Below are 13,259 nucleotides of genomic sequence, written 5' to 3' on the forward strand. Positions count from 1 at the left end.
TCAAATGGAAGGGTTATGGCCAGGAGGATAATTCTTGGGTTTTTGCCTCTGATGTCCATGCTGCTGATTTGTTCCGTGCCTTTCATCTGGCTCGTCCTGATCGGCCTGGGGGCTCTGGTGAGGGTTCAGTGACCCCTCTTCAAGGGGGGGTACTGTTGTGAATTCTGCTCTTGGGCTCCCTCCGGTGGTTGTTGGTGGTAGTGCAGTTGTCTTGGGGTTGTAATCCTGGGCAGGTGTTTCTGCTGATTTCAGCTCTATTAGGTATTTAGGTGTGCAGGATCCATGAGTCCTCGCCAGTTGTCCATTGTACTTGGAGGGATTGCATCTCTCTCTGGCTCCTCATGCCCTGCTGCCAATTCAGCTAAGATAAGTGTCTGGTTTTTTGTCTCTGTGCACTCATGCAGTGTGCTTTGCAATTCAGTGCAATTCATTGTGTTTTTGTCCAGCTTAGACTTTGTTTGGATTTTTCAGTCATGCTGGATTCTCAGGAGATGCAGATATTCTTTCTATCTTTAGTTAGATGTAGTATATTTGTATTATCTGCTGTGGATATTTTTAGGATTTTAATACTGACCGCTTAGAATTCTGTCCTATCCTTTTCTGTTTAGCTAGAAGTGCCTCTTTTGCTAAATCCTGTTTTTCTGCCTGCGTGTGTTTTTCCTCTTATACTCACAGTCAATATTTGTGGGGGGCTGCCTATCCTCTGGGGTTCTGCTCTGAGGCAAGATAGAATTCCCATTTCCATCTATAGGGGTATTTAGTCCTCCGGCTCTGTCGAGGTGTCTAGGTAGTGTTAGGTACATCCCACGGCTACTTCTAGTTGCGGTGTTAGTTTAGGGTTTGCGGTCAGTACTGGTACCACCTACTCCTGAGAAAGTCTCTCATGCGGCTCCAAGGTCACCGGATCATAACAGACGTGTTTCTAATATAAGTTTCCTCTGATTGTCTCACTCCTGGTTTTGGCTTAGAAATACTGAGGGAAAACACTCACCAAATACTCAATGTGTGCACGTCACCTAACAAGGCAGCATTCATTAAGCCACAAGTTGAGCATTTGGTGAGTTATTTACCTTAGCATTTGTAAGCCAAAACCAGGTGTAGGTACAAAATGCCAAAGTGGTGCACGCGTTTCTATTATACTTTTCCTCTGATTGTTCCACTCCGGGTTTTGCATTACAAATACTGAGATAAAAAACTAAAAAAAATACTCAGTGTGTGAATATGGCCGTGCAAATTAATTTCCTAAGGCCATGTGCACACATTGAGTAAATTTGGTTAATATTTTACCTCAGCATTTGTAAGCCAAAACAAGGAGTTTAACAATCAGAGGAAAATTATAATAGAAACAAGTCAAAACTCCTTTATTTTTTACCCACTCTTGGTTTTGGCTTACAAACACTGAGATAAAAAAGTCACCAAATAGTAAACGTGTTCACATGGCCTTGAACTTCCTTGGCAAAATAAATGTGTTGCCTAAGGCCATAGTCATTTGTTGAGTATTTGGTGAGCTTTTTACTTCAGTATTTGTAAGCCAAAACTGGGAGTGGAGCAATCAGAGGAAAACTATAATAGAAACAAGTGCAACACTTCTGGATGTTTCACCCATTCCTGCTTTTGGCTTACAAATACCGAGGTAAATAACTCACCAAATACTCAACATGTGCATGTGACCTCAATTTGCATTTGGCCTACCATCAGACTTGACAATTGTGTTAACTAGAGAAGAATAGATCAACCTACGGAGAAATGAGTTCAGGTCGATTTTACTGAAATTCGTGGTTTCAAATGAATTTGATCACAATGAGATTTACTTTGTCAATCACAAAAAAAACATGCCCAACATTATTTCCCACACTGCTGAAATATCATTGAACAAGCTAATATAATTTTGTCTGGCTGCCTTAGCTTTCCCATAATACCCTCAAGCTCTGACTTATAGGGAAATTTCATACTTTTGTAGTACATTGGTTGTCAATTAGAAATCAGTGTTCTCAGTGATGTACAGTCGGGCACATGACTGGCAGTTTGTATGGCAGAGTTGGTGCCTATCTCCAGATTTCACTGAGTGGAATATACAAGTCATATTAAAATCTCTCTCCTTCTTTTCAGTATTAAATAAGTTGTCCACTACTTAGACAACTTCTCACACCACTCACTTGGCCCCCGTAAAATAATAATGCTTATACTCACCTCCTGTGCTAACGCCTTTCCCGTGAAGTTGGCAGTCACTCTCTCGCGCAGTGTTGTAACACGTGACGCCGGCACCCAATCAGCGCTGGCATCAATGTCTCCACCTTTAGTCAAATTAAACATGAAGAAAAAGTCTGAGATCAGCTGGTGCCAGGACTTCCTCTTCATAATCAATTTATCCGAAGATGGGGACAATGAAGCCAGCGCCAATTGGGTGCCGGCAACACGTGTCACAACACCACACAGCATCCCAAGGGAGAGTGACTGCCGGTACCGTCACTGCCCATACATTTTAATTTGATTTCTAATAATGTAACCACTACAAACAGGTGCTTCTCACAAAATTAAAATATCATCAAAAAGTTAATTTATTTCAGTTCTTCAATACAAAAACTGAAACTCATTTATTATATAGTCATTAAAACCAGAATGATCTATTTCAAGTGTTTATTTCTGTTAATGTTGATGATTATGGCTTACAGCCAATGAAAATGCAAAAGTCATTATCTCAGTAAATTAGAATACTGTGTAACACCAGCTTGAAACATGATTTTAAAATCTGAAATGTTGGCCTACTGAAATGTATGTTCAGTAAATGCACTCATTACTTAGTCAGGGCTCCTTTTGCATCAATTACTGCATCAATGTGGCGTGACATGGAGGCGATCAGCCTGTGTCACTGCTGAGGTGTTATGGATGCCCAAGTGTCTTTAATAACGGCCTTAAGCTCTTCTGCAATGTTGAGCCTGGTGTCCCTCATCTTCCTCTTGACAATACCCCATAGATTCTCTATGGTGTTAAGGTCAGACGAGTTTGCTGGCCAATCAAGCACATTGATACTGTCATTTTTAAACCAGGTATTGGTACTATTGGCAGTGTGGAAAGGTGCCAAATCCTGCTGGAGAATGAAATTTCCATATCCAAAAAGCTTGTCGGCAGGTAGAAGCATGATGTGCTCTAAAATTTCCTGGTAGACAGCTGACCTGACTTTGTTCTTGATAAAACACAGTGGACCTACACCGGCAGATGAGATGGCTCACTAAACCATCACTGATTGTGGAAACTTCACACTAGACCTCAAGCAGCTGGAATTGTGTGCCACTCCACTCTTCTGCCAGACTCTGGGACCTTAATTTCTAAATGAAATGCAAAATTTGCTTTCATTTGAAAACAACACAGTGGACCACTGAGCAACAGTCCAGTTCTTTTTCTCCTTGGCCCAAGTAAGAGGCTTATGCCGTTGACTATTGGTCATGAGTGGCTTGACACAAGGAATGCAACACTTGCAGCCCATGTCCCGGATACGTCTGTGTGTGGTGGCTCTTGAAGCAATGACTCCAGCAGCAGTCTTCCCCTTGAGAATCTCCCCCAATTTTTTGAATGGCCTTTTCTTATCAATCCTTTCACAGCTGTGGTTATCCCGGTTGCTTGTGCACCTTTTTCTACCATACTTTTTCCTTCCACTCAACTTTCCATTAGTATGCTTTGATACAGCACTCTGTGAGCAGCCATCTTCTTTAGCAATGACCTTTTGTGACTTTCCCTCCTTGTGGAGTGTGTTAATGACATCTGTCAAGTCAGCAGCCTACTGAAACAGACTAAGGAACCTTTTTAAATGCTAAGGAAGCCTTTGCAGGAGTTTTTTGTTAATTATTCTAATTTACTGAGATAATGACTTTTGGGTTTTCATTGGCTGTAAGCCATAATCATCAACATTAACAGAAATAAACACTTGAAATAGATCACTCTTTTTGTAATTACTCTATATAATATATGAGTTTCACTTTTTTGTATAGAAAAACTTAAATAAATTAACTTTTTGATGATATTCTAATTTTGTGAGAAGCACCTGTATTATTTAGTAAGTTATAATTTCCTAGGATCAAATCTATGTTACTCTGTGTTGGTCCACTAGGAACAGCTTTTCTAGTAGTTGTTGAACTACAGTAGGGGTTACCAATGAAGAAAATTTTTGCGCATTCTGCATGGTAAAAGATTCTGAACTACTTAAAGTTTAAAAAAAAGAGATTCATGCTATCCCGGTCCAGTGTTCAGTTCAATTTTCTACAGCAGCTTTCAAGAGGAGTCTTCACTTCTGCAGCCAGCATCTTCAGACTGGCATCATCTTCACCTGTTGTGCTTACAAGGTCTCATGATGTCATGATGTTGCATTAGACCAAGTAAGCATAATATGCTCCTGGAATGGCAGAGAAGCAAAGAATGTTCTGGTCTCGCAGTCAAGGATGGGCGGATGACCTTGAACTAGGTCAGCACAAATCTTTTTGAAGAACTGTAGAACCAATGGTTCAGTTTGTCGCAATGCATGACATAATAATCTTGATAAAATTGATTCAACAAATTGTGTGTCAATTAAACATTTTATTTACCGTATATTAAAATTGATATCACATTTTGCTTGTAGGCATTAATCCTGGTTAACAATAAAATTAAATCAATCAGTACTGGAGCTTTTGCACCACTCACAAAGCTGGAACGACTTTACCTCTCAAAAAATAATCTGAAGGAACTTCCTACCAACATGCCCAAGTCACTTCAAGAGCTGCGTGTGCATGAAAATATGGTAACCAAAGTGAAGAAGTCTGTTTTTGATGGACTGAACAACATGATTGTTATTGGTAAGTTATAAATTGGTGACAATGTCAGTTGAAATCCCTTATGATGTACCACACTTATAACTCCAAATCAAAAAAGTTGTAAGGCTGTGTAAAATGTATGGAAGCTTATGAATATCTATCTATCTATCTATCTATCTATCTATCTATCTATCTATCTAAGAAAAATAGAAAAGCAGCACTAGCAAGCAGTGCATGGGAAGTAGGTGCCAAACCTTCCAGGCATAGACCAATCCTCAATCTAGTGTAAAAAGATGAAGTCAGCATTCCTTTTTTAGAAAAAAAATATAGTGGTTTTATAGCCCATGGGGCATCTGCAAAGTTTCGGGTCAAAGTGTGAGCCTTTTCCAAAAAGCTTGAGAAATTGCTCACACTTTGACCTGAAATGTTGCAGAAGTCCCTATGGGCTATTGAACCACTATATTTTTTCTAAAAAAGGAATGCTGTCTTCATATTTTTTATACTGTCTATCTATCTATCTATCTATCTATCTATCTATCTATCTATCTATGCAATATAAATATATAAATGTAAAGAAAACAAAAATGTGATTTTGAAATCTCTTATAGCTTTATTTTATTCACAAAAGAACACAGAGCACATATCAGAAGTGAAAAGATAGACCCTAGTGATGAGCCAGTGTACTCGTTGCTCTGGTTTTCCCGAGCACGCTCGGGTGACCTCTGAGTATTTATGACTGTTATGACTGCTTTAGTTTTTTATTGACACAGCTGAATGATTTACAGCTACTAGCCTGCTTGATTACATGTGGGGATTCTGTAGCAACCAGGCAACCCCCACATGTACTCAGCCTGGCAAGTAGCTGTAAAACATTCAGCTGTGTCAATAAAAAACTAAATCTCTGAACACTAACAAATACTCGGAGGTCACCCGAGCGTGCTCGGGAAAACCCGAGCAATGAGTATACTCACTCATCACTAATAGACACTTTTTTATTTCATTTAAGTATTTAACCAATTTAAATATTGATGACAGTTTGCTACAAAAAATTACATTACATTACATCTCCAAAAAATTGCGACAGGGTTAACAAAAAGCAGGAAAAGTAAGTGATACTAATAAAAAACAGATGGAGTACCAATTTTCAACTAAATCGCATGACTGTATAAAAAAAATATGTTAGAGAGGCAGAGTCTCTTAGACGTAAAGATGTTCAACGGTTCACCAATCTGGAATATCTGCATCTAAAAATTGTAGAAAAATTTCAGAAGAATGTTTCACATTTTAAAATCACAAAGACATTAAATATTCCATCATCTACAGTATATAATATCATCAAAAGATTCAGAGATACTAGAGAAATCCCTATACACAAGGGACAATGGTCTATATTAACCCCTTTCTGACCTCGGACGGGATGGTACATCCGAGGTCAGAACCCCTGCTTTGATGCGGGCTCCGGCGGTGAGCCTGCATCAAAGGCGGGACATGTCAGCTGTTTTGTACAGTTGACATGTGCCCACAATAGCTTCGGATGGAATCGCGATCCACCCGCCGCTATTAACTAGTTAAATGCCGCTGTCAAACGCTGACAGCGGTATTTAACTAGCGCTTCCGGCCATTGGGCAGGAAATGAGCGCATCGCTGACCCGTCACGTGATCGGGGGTCAACGATGCGTTGGAATGACAACCAGAGGTCTATTGAAGACCTCTATGGTTGTTGATGCCAGATTGCTCTGAGCGCCACCCTGTGGTCGGCGCTCATAGCAATGCAGTAAATCTACTACATAGGATCGATCTATGCATCACTCCTATGTAGCAGAGCCGATCAGGCTATGCCAGCTTCTAACCTCCCATTTAGGCTATTGAAGCATGGCAAAAGTAAAAAAAGTTTTAAAAAATATGAAAAAAATTTAAAAATTTAAAAGTTTAAATCACCCCCATTTCGCCCCATTGAAAATAAAACAATAAAAAAATCAAACCTACACATATTTGGTATTGCCGCATTCAGAATCTATCAATAAAAAAAGGATTAACCTGATCTCTCAACAGCGTAGCGAGAAAAAAATTCAAAATTCCAGAATTACATTTTTTTGGTCGCTGCCACATTGCATTAAAATGCAATAATGGGTGATGAAAAGAATTTATCTGCACCAAAATTGTATCATTGAAAATGTCAGCTTGGCAAGCAAAAAATAAGCCTTCACCCAACCGAAGATCACGAAAAATGGAGACGCTACAGGTATTGGAAAATTGCGCATTTTTTATAGCAAAGTTTGAAACTTTTTTTTACCACTTATATAAAAAAAAAATAGACATCTTTGGTGTCTATGAACTCGTAATGACTGGAGAATCATAATGGCAGGTCAATTTTAGCATTTAGTGAACCTAGCAAAACAGCCAAACAAAAAACAAGTGTGGCATTGCAATTTCACCGTACTTGGAATTTTTTTCCCATTTTCTAATACATGACATGCTAAAAAAATGATGTCGTTCAAAAGTACAACTTGTCCTGCAAAAAATAAGTCTTCACATGGCCATATTGACGGAAAAATAAAAAAGTTATGGCTCTGGGAAAGAGGGGAGCGAAAAACAAAACAAAGCTGTGATCATGAAAGGGTTAAATGCTCATGATCTATGAACCCTAATGCGCCACTGCATTAAAAGCAGGCATGATTTGGTCATGAAAAAAATCACTGCATGAGCTCAGGAATACTTCTAGAAATTATTTTCTGTGAAAACAGTTTGACATGCAATCCACAAATGCAAGTTAAAACTCTATCACGCAAAGAATAAGTCACATATCCACACAATTCAGAAATGTTGTAGTCTTATTTGGGCAAAATGAAAAATATTTTTTGGCCAGATTAATCAAACTTTGAATATTTTTATGGAAACCATGGATGGAAGAAAAGGGACCATCCAGCTTGTTATCAGTAAGCAAAAACCTGTTTATATGATAGTATGAGGTTGCATTAGTACCTATGGCATGGACTGTTTAAACATCTCAGAGGGATCAAGTCACAATGTAATGTGAAATGCACAAATGGAATACCATGTATAAAGAGATAATATATGTATAAAACATATAGTGAGTGTGCATATATTTACCAGACAGTGATGCAAGAGCATCTGCTGGCAAATTAGCAGAAAACCAACAAAGAAGATAAATAAAAAGTCAGGAAGTACAGAAGTACGAAAGGATATAATCTTTATTTATATAAAATGAGGGGTGAAGAGAACATTTAACAGAAAAAGGGCTCCCATATAATAAACTATAAAAGAGTATAACATGCAAATACAAAATATAAAAAAGTGTTACACTATGAAAATATCCATAATAGAATAATGTATAATGGACAAAGTACCAAGATAATACTAAGATAGAACTTAAAATTGGTAATCAATATAACAAATATTGGTGATATTGTGTCATGGAGTCATAAACTTACAGGGCTATGGAATCATAATATACTTGAGTGGCAGCAGAGACTCACAATAGACTCTCCCACCCCGACGCGCATTTTGGCATTGCATTTCGAGAGTCTGCTTTATATGACCTAATATCATCAATATTTGCTATATTAATTACTTACCCGTTTCAGATCCTATTTTGATATTATCTTGGTACTCGGTTCATTATACATTATTCCATTAAGAGCTTTTTCATAGTAAGCAGTTTTTTCCCTGTTTTACCACTTTTTTATATTTTGTACTCACCTGTTATACTTTTTTATCATCCATTATATTTGCATCCTTTTTCTGTTGTGTGCACACCTCACCCTCTCATTTTTGATAAACAAAAATTATATCATTTGTATTTCTGCAATTCCCTTCTTTTTTTGTTGGAATTCTGTGTTGGTTTTCAGTTTACACAACTTGAAATGCAATATTAATGCTGAGCAATATTCAGAGGTTTTAAAACAAAATATCCTCCCATCCAGACAATATCTATTTTAGGAAAGGCCTTTCACATATAAGTAAAATAATGGTAAACCATATACTGGATCCATCACAACAGCATTGGCATTGCGGAAATGGTTGGCTGATGAACTGGCCGCCTGCAATCCAGACCTTTCACCAATAGAAAACATTTGGAAAATTATGAAATGAACAATCCAGTAACAAAGACCCAGGACTGTGGAGCAGCTTAAATCCTATATCAGACTGGGACAGCATTCCTCTGCCAAAACTTCAGCAATTGGTCTTCTCAGACATTAACAGACTGCTGTAAAAGGAAGAGCTGATGCTACACAATGATAGACATGGTTCGGTCCCAACATTTTTTAGATGTGATGATACCGACAATTTCTAAATTAGTTCCTTTTTTTTTCAAATAAAATAGAGAAATGTCTAACTTTCAATTTCTGACATGTGTTCTGTGTTCTATTATGAATGAAATATGGCTATTAGTGATTTCCAAATCATTGAATTCTTGTTTTCTTCACATTGTACATAGCATCAACATTTTTTTAAACTGGTGCTATATTTTAATTATAGCTAGCTGAATATGCATATAATTATATATATATATATATATATACTTACATATATATATAAATATGTGTATGCACACACTCAGTTCTGCTATATACGCTATATATGCTCCTACATACACACATAGCTATGCTACCTACATCAACAGCTCTTTTTCATGCACACTAAGATCTTCTACATGAAAATAGAGACTTGCTACAAACATCCAGATCTACTATAAAGAAACACAACTTTCCTACATACACACAGATGTGCTTCATATACACACAGCTCTGCTACATATGTATAAAATGTTCCTACACATGCATAGTTCTGATACATACACAGCTTTGCAACTTAAAAACACTGCCCAGTTACATACATACAAAACTCTTCCATATACACTGACAAGCAAAAGGGTAGCAATGTTTTGAAATGTTGACTTTCAGTCTCCTTATCTCACCATCCACTACTGCTTCGAATGTGACACTACTAGCATTTCATAGACAATTATCCTGGCTATCTCATACATAAATTTCACTTGCAACTATCTTGCATATGATTAGTTCTGCAGATTCTTTTCATGTCACTGCCTTGCTAGTGTTTTGCTCCTGGTGGTGGAAAAATATTTTTCTTCCTGTATGCTTCAATTTACAATCTGTTCTCACATTTCCTGATGGCTCAGCGTGTCATTAGGTTGATTCAAAAAGTTACTGGTTTGAAGCGAGGAGCAGCTATGAAGAAGATTTCCAGAGAAATAGCATCATCCAGCTCATCAATAGCGGTTTGTCAGCACAAAAATTATCAGACTGTATCATGTGAGTATAATAAAATTTGGACAAATACAAAATGAAGTCCGTCCATCCTTTCAAAATCCAAGAGATGGACATCTGCAGTTGAAACCAGAAGTTTACATACACTATATAAAAAGACACATCTGCAGGTTTTCTCAATATCTGACATGAAATCAGAATAAACCTTTCCCATATTAGGTCAATTAGGATTACCATAATTATTAATATTTGCTAAATGCCAGAATAATGAGATAAAGAGAATGTTTTAAGGCATTTTTATTACTGCAAAGTCAAAAGTAAATTCTGACTATTGTGAGAAGCTTGTGCAAGGATATCCCAAACATCTGACCCAAGTCATTCAGTTTAAGGGCAATGGTACCAAATACTAATGAGATGAAGGTAAAGTTTTGACCTTGCAGTAAGTAATAAAAATGGCTTAAAACATTATCGCTCTCTCATTCTTGCATTTGGTACATTTTAATAATTATGGTAATACTAATTGACCTAAAACAGGAAATGTTTATTCTGATTTCTGTCAGATATTGAGAAAAACATGCATATGTGTCTTTTTATATAGTGTATGTAAACTTCTAGTTTCAACTGTAGGTAAAATATCGAAGTCAACAAGTGGGCTCATCACAAGATCTATCAGTGGTGGCGCAATAATCATGGCAGTGAAGGTGGTTCATATGCTTCGTAATAGTGAGATCACAGACATCCATGCAAGCACCATGCAAGACACATTGCACAACATTGGAAAGGTGGCCTGAAAAAAGGTGAAGAAGCTCCATCATAAAACGTGCCTGCTCAAGTTTGCAAAATGTATGAAAAGTGGACAGTGGAAAATTGTAAACGTGTGATATGGAGCGATGACATGAAAATTAATAGACTAGGCTCTGACGGGTGCAAATCGGTCTGGAAAAAAACAAGGGAAAAAGAGGCTAACAGATCTAGAAGTTGAAGGAACTGCCAAGTTCTATGGAGGAAGCCGGATGATATAGGGTTGTTTCACAGCCAAAGGTGTTGGATACTTGACCATGATCGATGGTGGACTACATGCTGAGCTACATGTGGGTATCCTACAAGACGAGATACTTTGTATACTCGAGTACTATGGGAATAAAAAGGATGACATATTGTTCCAGCAGGACAACGATCCGAAGCATACGTCGAGAGTGGCAAAGAAATGGTTCAATGACAATGAATTAGAAGTGCTGGATTAGCCTCCACAGTCCCTAGACCTCTACCCAATTGAACCCTTGTGGTTAGAGTTGAAAAAAGCTGTATACATACCCAAGTGAGTCAACCAGTATACACCAACTTTGGAAATGAGTAAAAGAGACCTGGGATCAGATTTCAGCCGAGACATGCTTGAATCTGATTGAGAACATGCCCAGAATTATTCAGGCATTGTTGAAAGTCAAATGTGGATTTACAAATAATAACAAAATAATTAAAATTTAAATTTCTATTTTTAGGAGAAAAACAGTAACAAACCAGTGATATGACAATAATCTGCATAACCAGTCGTATGCTAAATAGTTGCAAGTCAATTTTTTTTATAAAATAGCCAAGGTGATTGTCTATAAAATGAACATAGTTTTACATTCAAAGCAGTAGTGGATTGTGATATATGGAGCCTCAAAGTCAAAAGTTCAAAACATTGTTACCCCTTTGCTGATCAGTGTGCACAAACAACTGTGTTACATACACAACTATCCTACATTCATACACAGCTCAACTACATATACGCATAGCTCTGCTACTTACACACACATGTCTCATACATACACACATAGTCCTACCACATAAACACGTGGTGCAGCTATATAAGCACAGCTCTCTTACATCTCAGCTATATACACACATATTTCTCTTCCATACACACAACTCTGCTATATAGACACAGTTTTCCAACATACACATACATCTCTGCTACATAAATAAACCACTCTCATACATACACACACATCTCTCTTACATATATAGAAAGCCCTGCTACATACACACAGCTCTGCTACATACAAACACACTCCACTATACCCACACAACTCTCCTACATACACATGGCACAGTTATATAAACACAGTACTCCTACATACACACACTGCACAGTTACAGTATATATACAAAGCTCTCCAACATAAACAACTGTTCTACATGGACACATTGATATCCAGTACACCCTCAAACACAGTTCTGCCACATACACACAGCTCTCCTCCATATACATAAAGCTCTGCTCCGTAAATACACAGCTCTCCTTCATACACACACAGTTCTGCTACATCCACAAACAATTCTCCTACTTATAAAAACACTGTATGAACCAATCAGAAGAAAATGGAAGCAAACGCCAAATAAAATCTAAACACTTTATTAATAAACAAAATTGGTGCAAGTACAAAAAATTAAAATATGAAGATACTAGTGCACAATAAAACTGCCCTGCTGGGTAATACACCCCTAATAAATCCTAAATGTCCCCGTTTGTTAACGCCCACTTGGCTAAATACCATATATTTTATTATAGAGGCCGTTAAAAATTCAAGAAATTATTCATATACAAAGTGGCTTATACAAGCCTACATATCATTAAGGAGGCAAAAAAATCACCCTCAGTACTGTATATGAAATACAGAATCAAATAGACAAAAAATTGCTATTAATACTTCATTATAAAGTGCTCAGTGCAAATACATAATCAATCATAAATTATATATAATATGTAGTGCAATAATGCGGGTAAAAAGATACCTCAATAACATCTTAGGTATAGCAGACATAAATCAGTCTATGCTTAAATCAATATAAACGCAGTGTAAAGAGCACACCTGCAAGGGGCATAGCCTCACTTATTTAAAGCAGGCATATCCAGCTTAGTAGTCTTAACAGCAACAAAAAGTGGACAGTGGGAGATCAGCTAAAATAGACATAAGGAAAGGGGTATACGACCTAGTTGAGCAGTATGGGTCCCCGACGCACGTTTCGCGTTCCTGCTTCTTCCTGGGGGATTTACCAGGAAGAAGCAGGAATGCGAAACGTGCGTCGGGGACCCATACTGCTCAACTAGGTCGTATACCCCTTTCCTTATGTCTATTTTAGCTGATATCCCACTGTCCACTTTTTGTTGCTGTTAAGACTACTAAGCTGGATATGCCTGCTTTAAATAAGTGAGGCTATGCCCCTTGCAGGTGTGCTCTTT

The 13,259-nt window shown here is 37.6% G+C and overlaps 1 protein-coding gene across 1 annotated transcript in view; it reads left to right on the top strand.

The window, feature by feature from the left end:
* DCN (decorin) overlaps window positions 1–13,259 on the top strand; it is a 178,851-nt gene that overhangs the window by 64,923 nt on the left and 100,669 nt on the right. The window contains exon 4 of the mRNA XM_077265424.1: window positions 4,613–4,826. Coding sequence (XP_077121539.1) covers window positions 4,613–4,826 — 214 coding nt within the window. The remainder of the gene's footprint in view (window positions 1–4,612; window positions 4,827–13,259) is intronic.

This window comes from Ranitomeya variabilis, chromosome 5 (assembly GCF_051348905.1).
Source record: "Ranitomeya variabilis isolate aRanVar5 chromosome 5, aRanVar5.hap1, whole genome shotgun sequence".
Lineage (NCBI taxonomy): Eukaryota > Metazoa > Chordata > Amphibia > Anura > Dendrobatidae > Ranitomeya > Ranitomeya variabilis.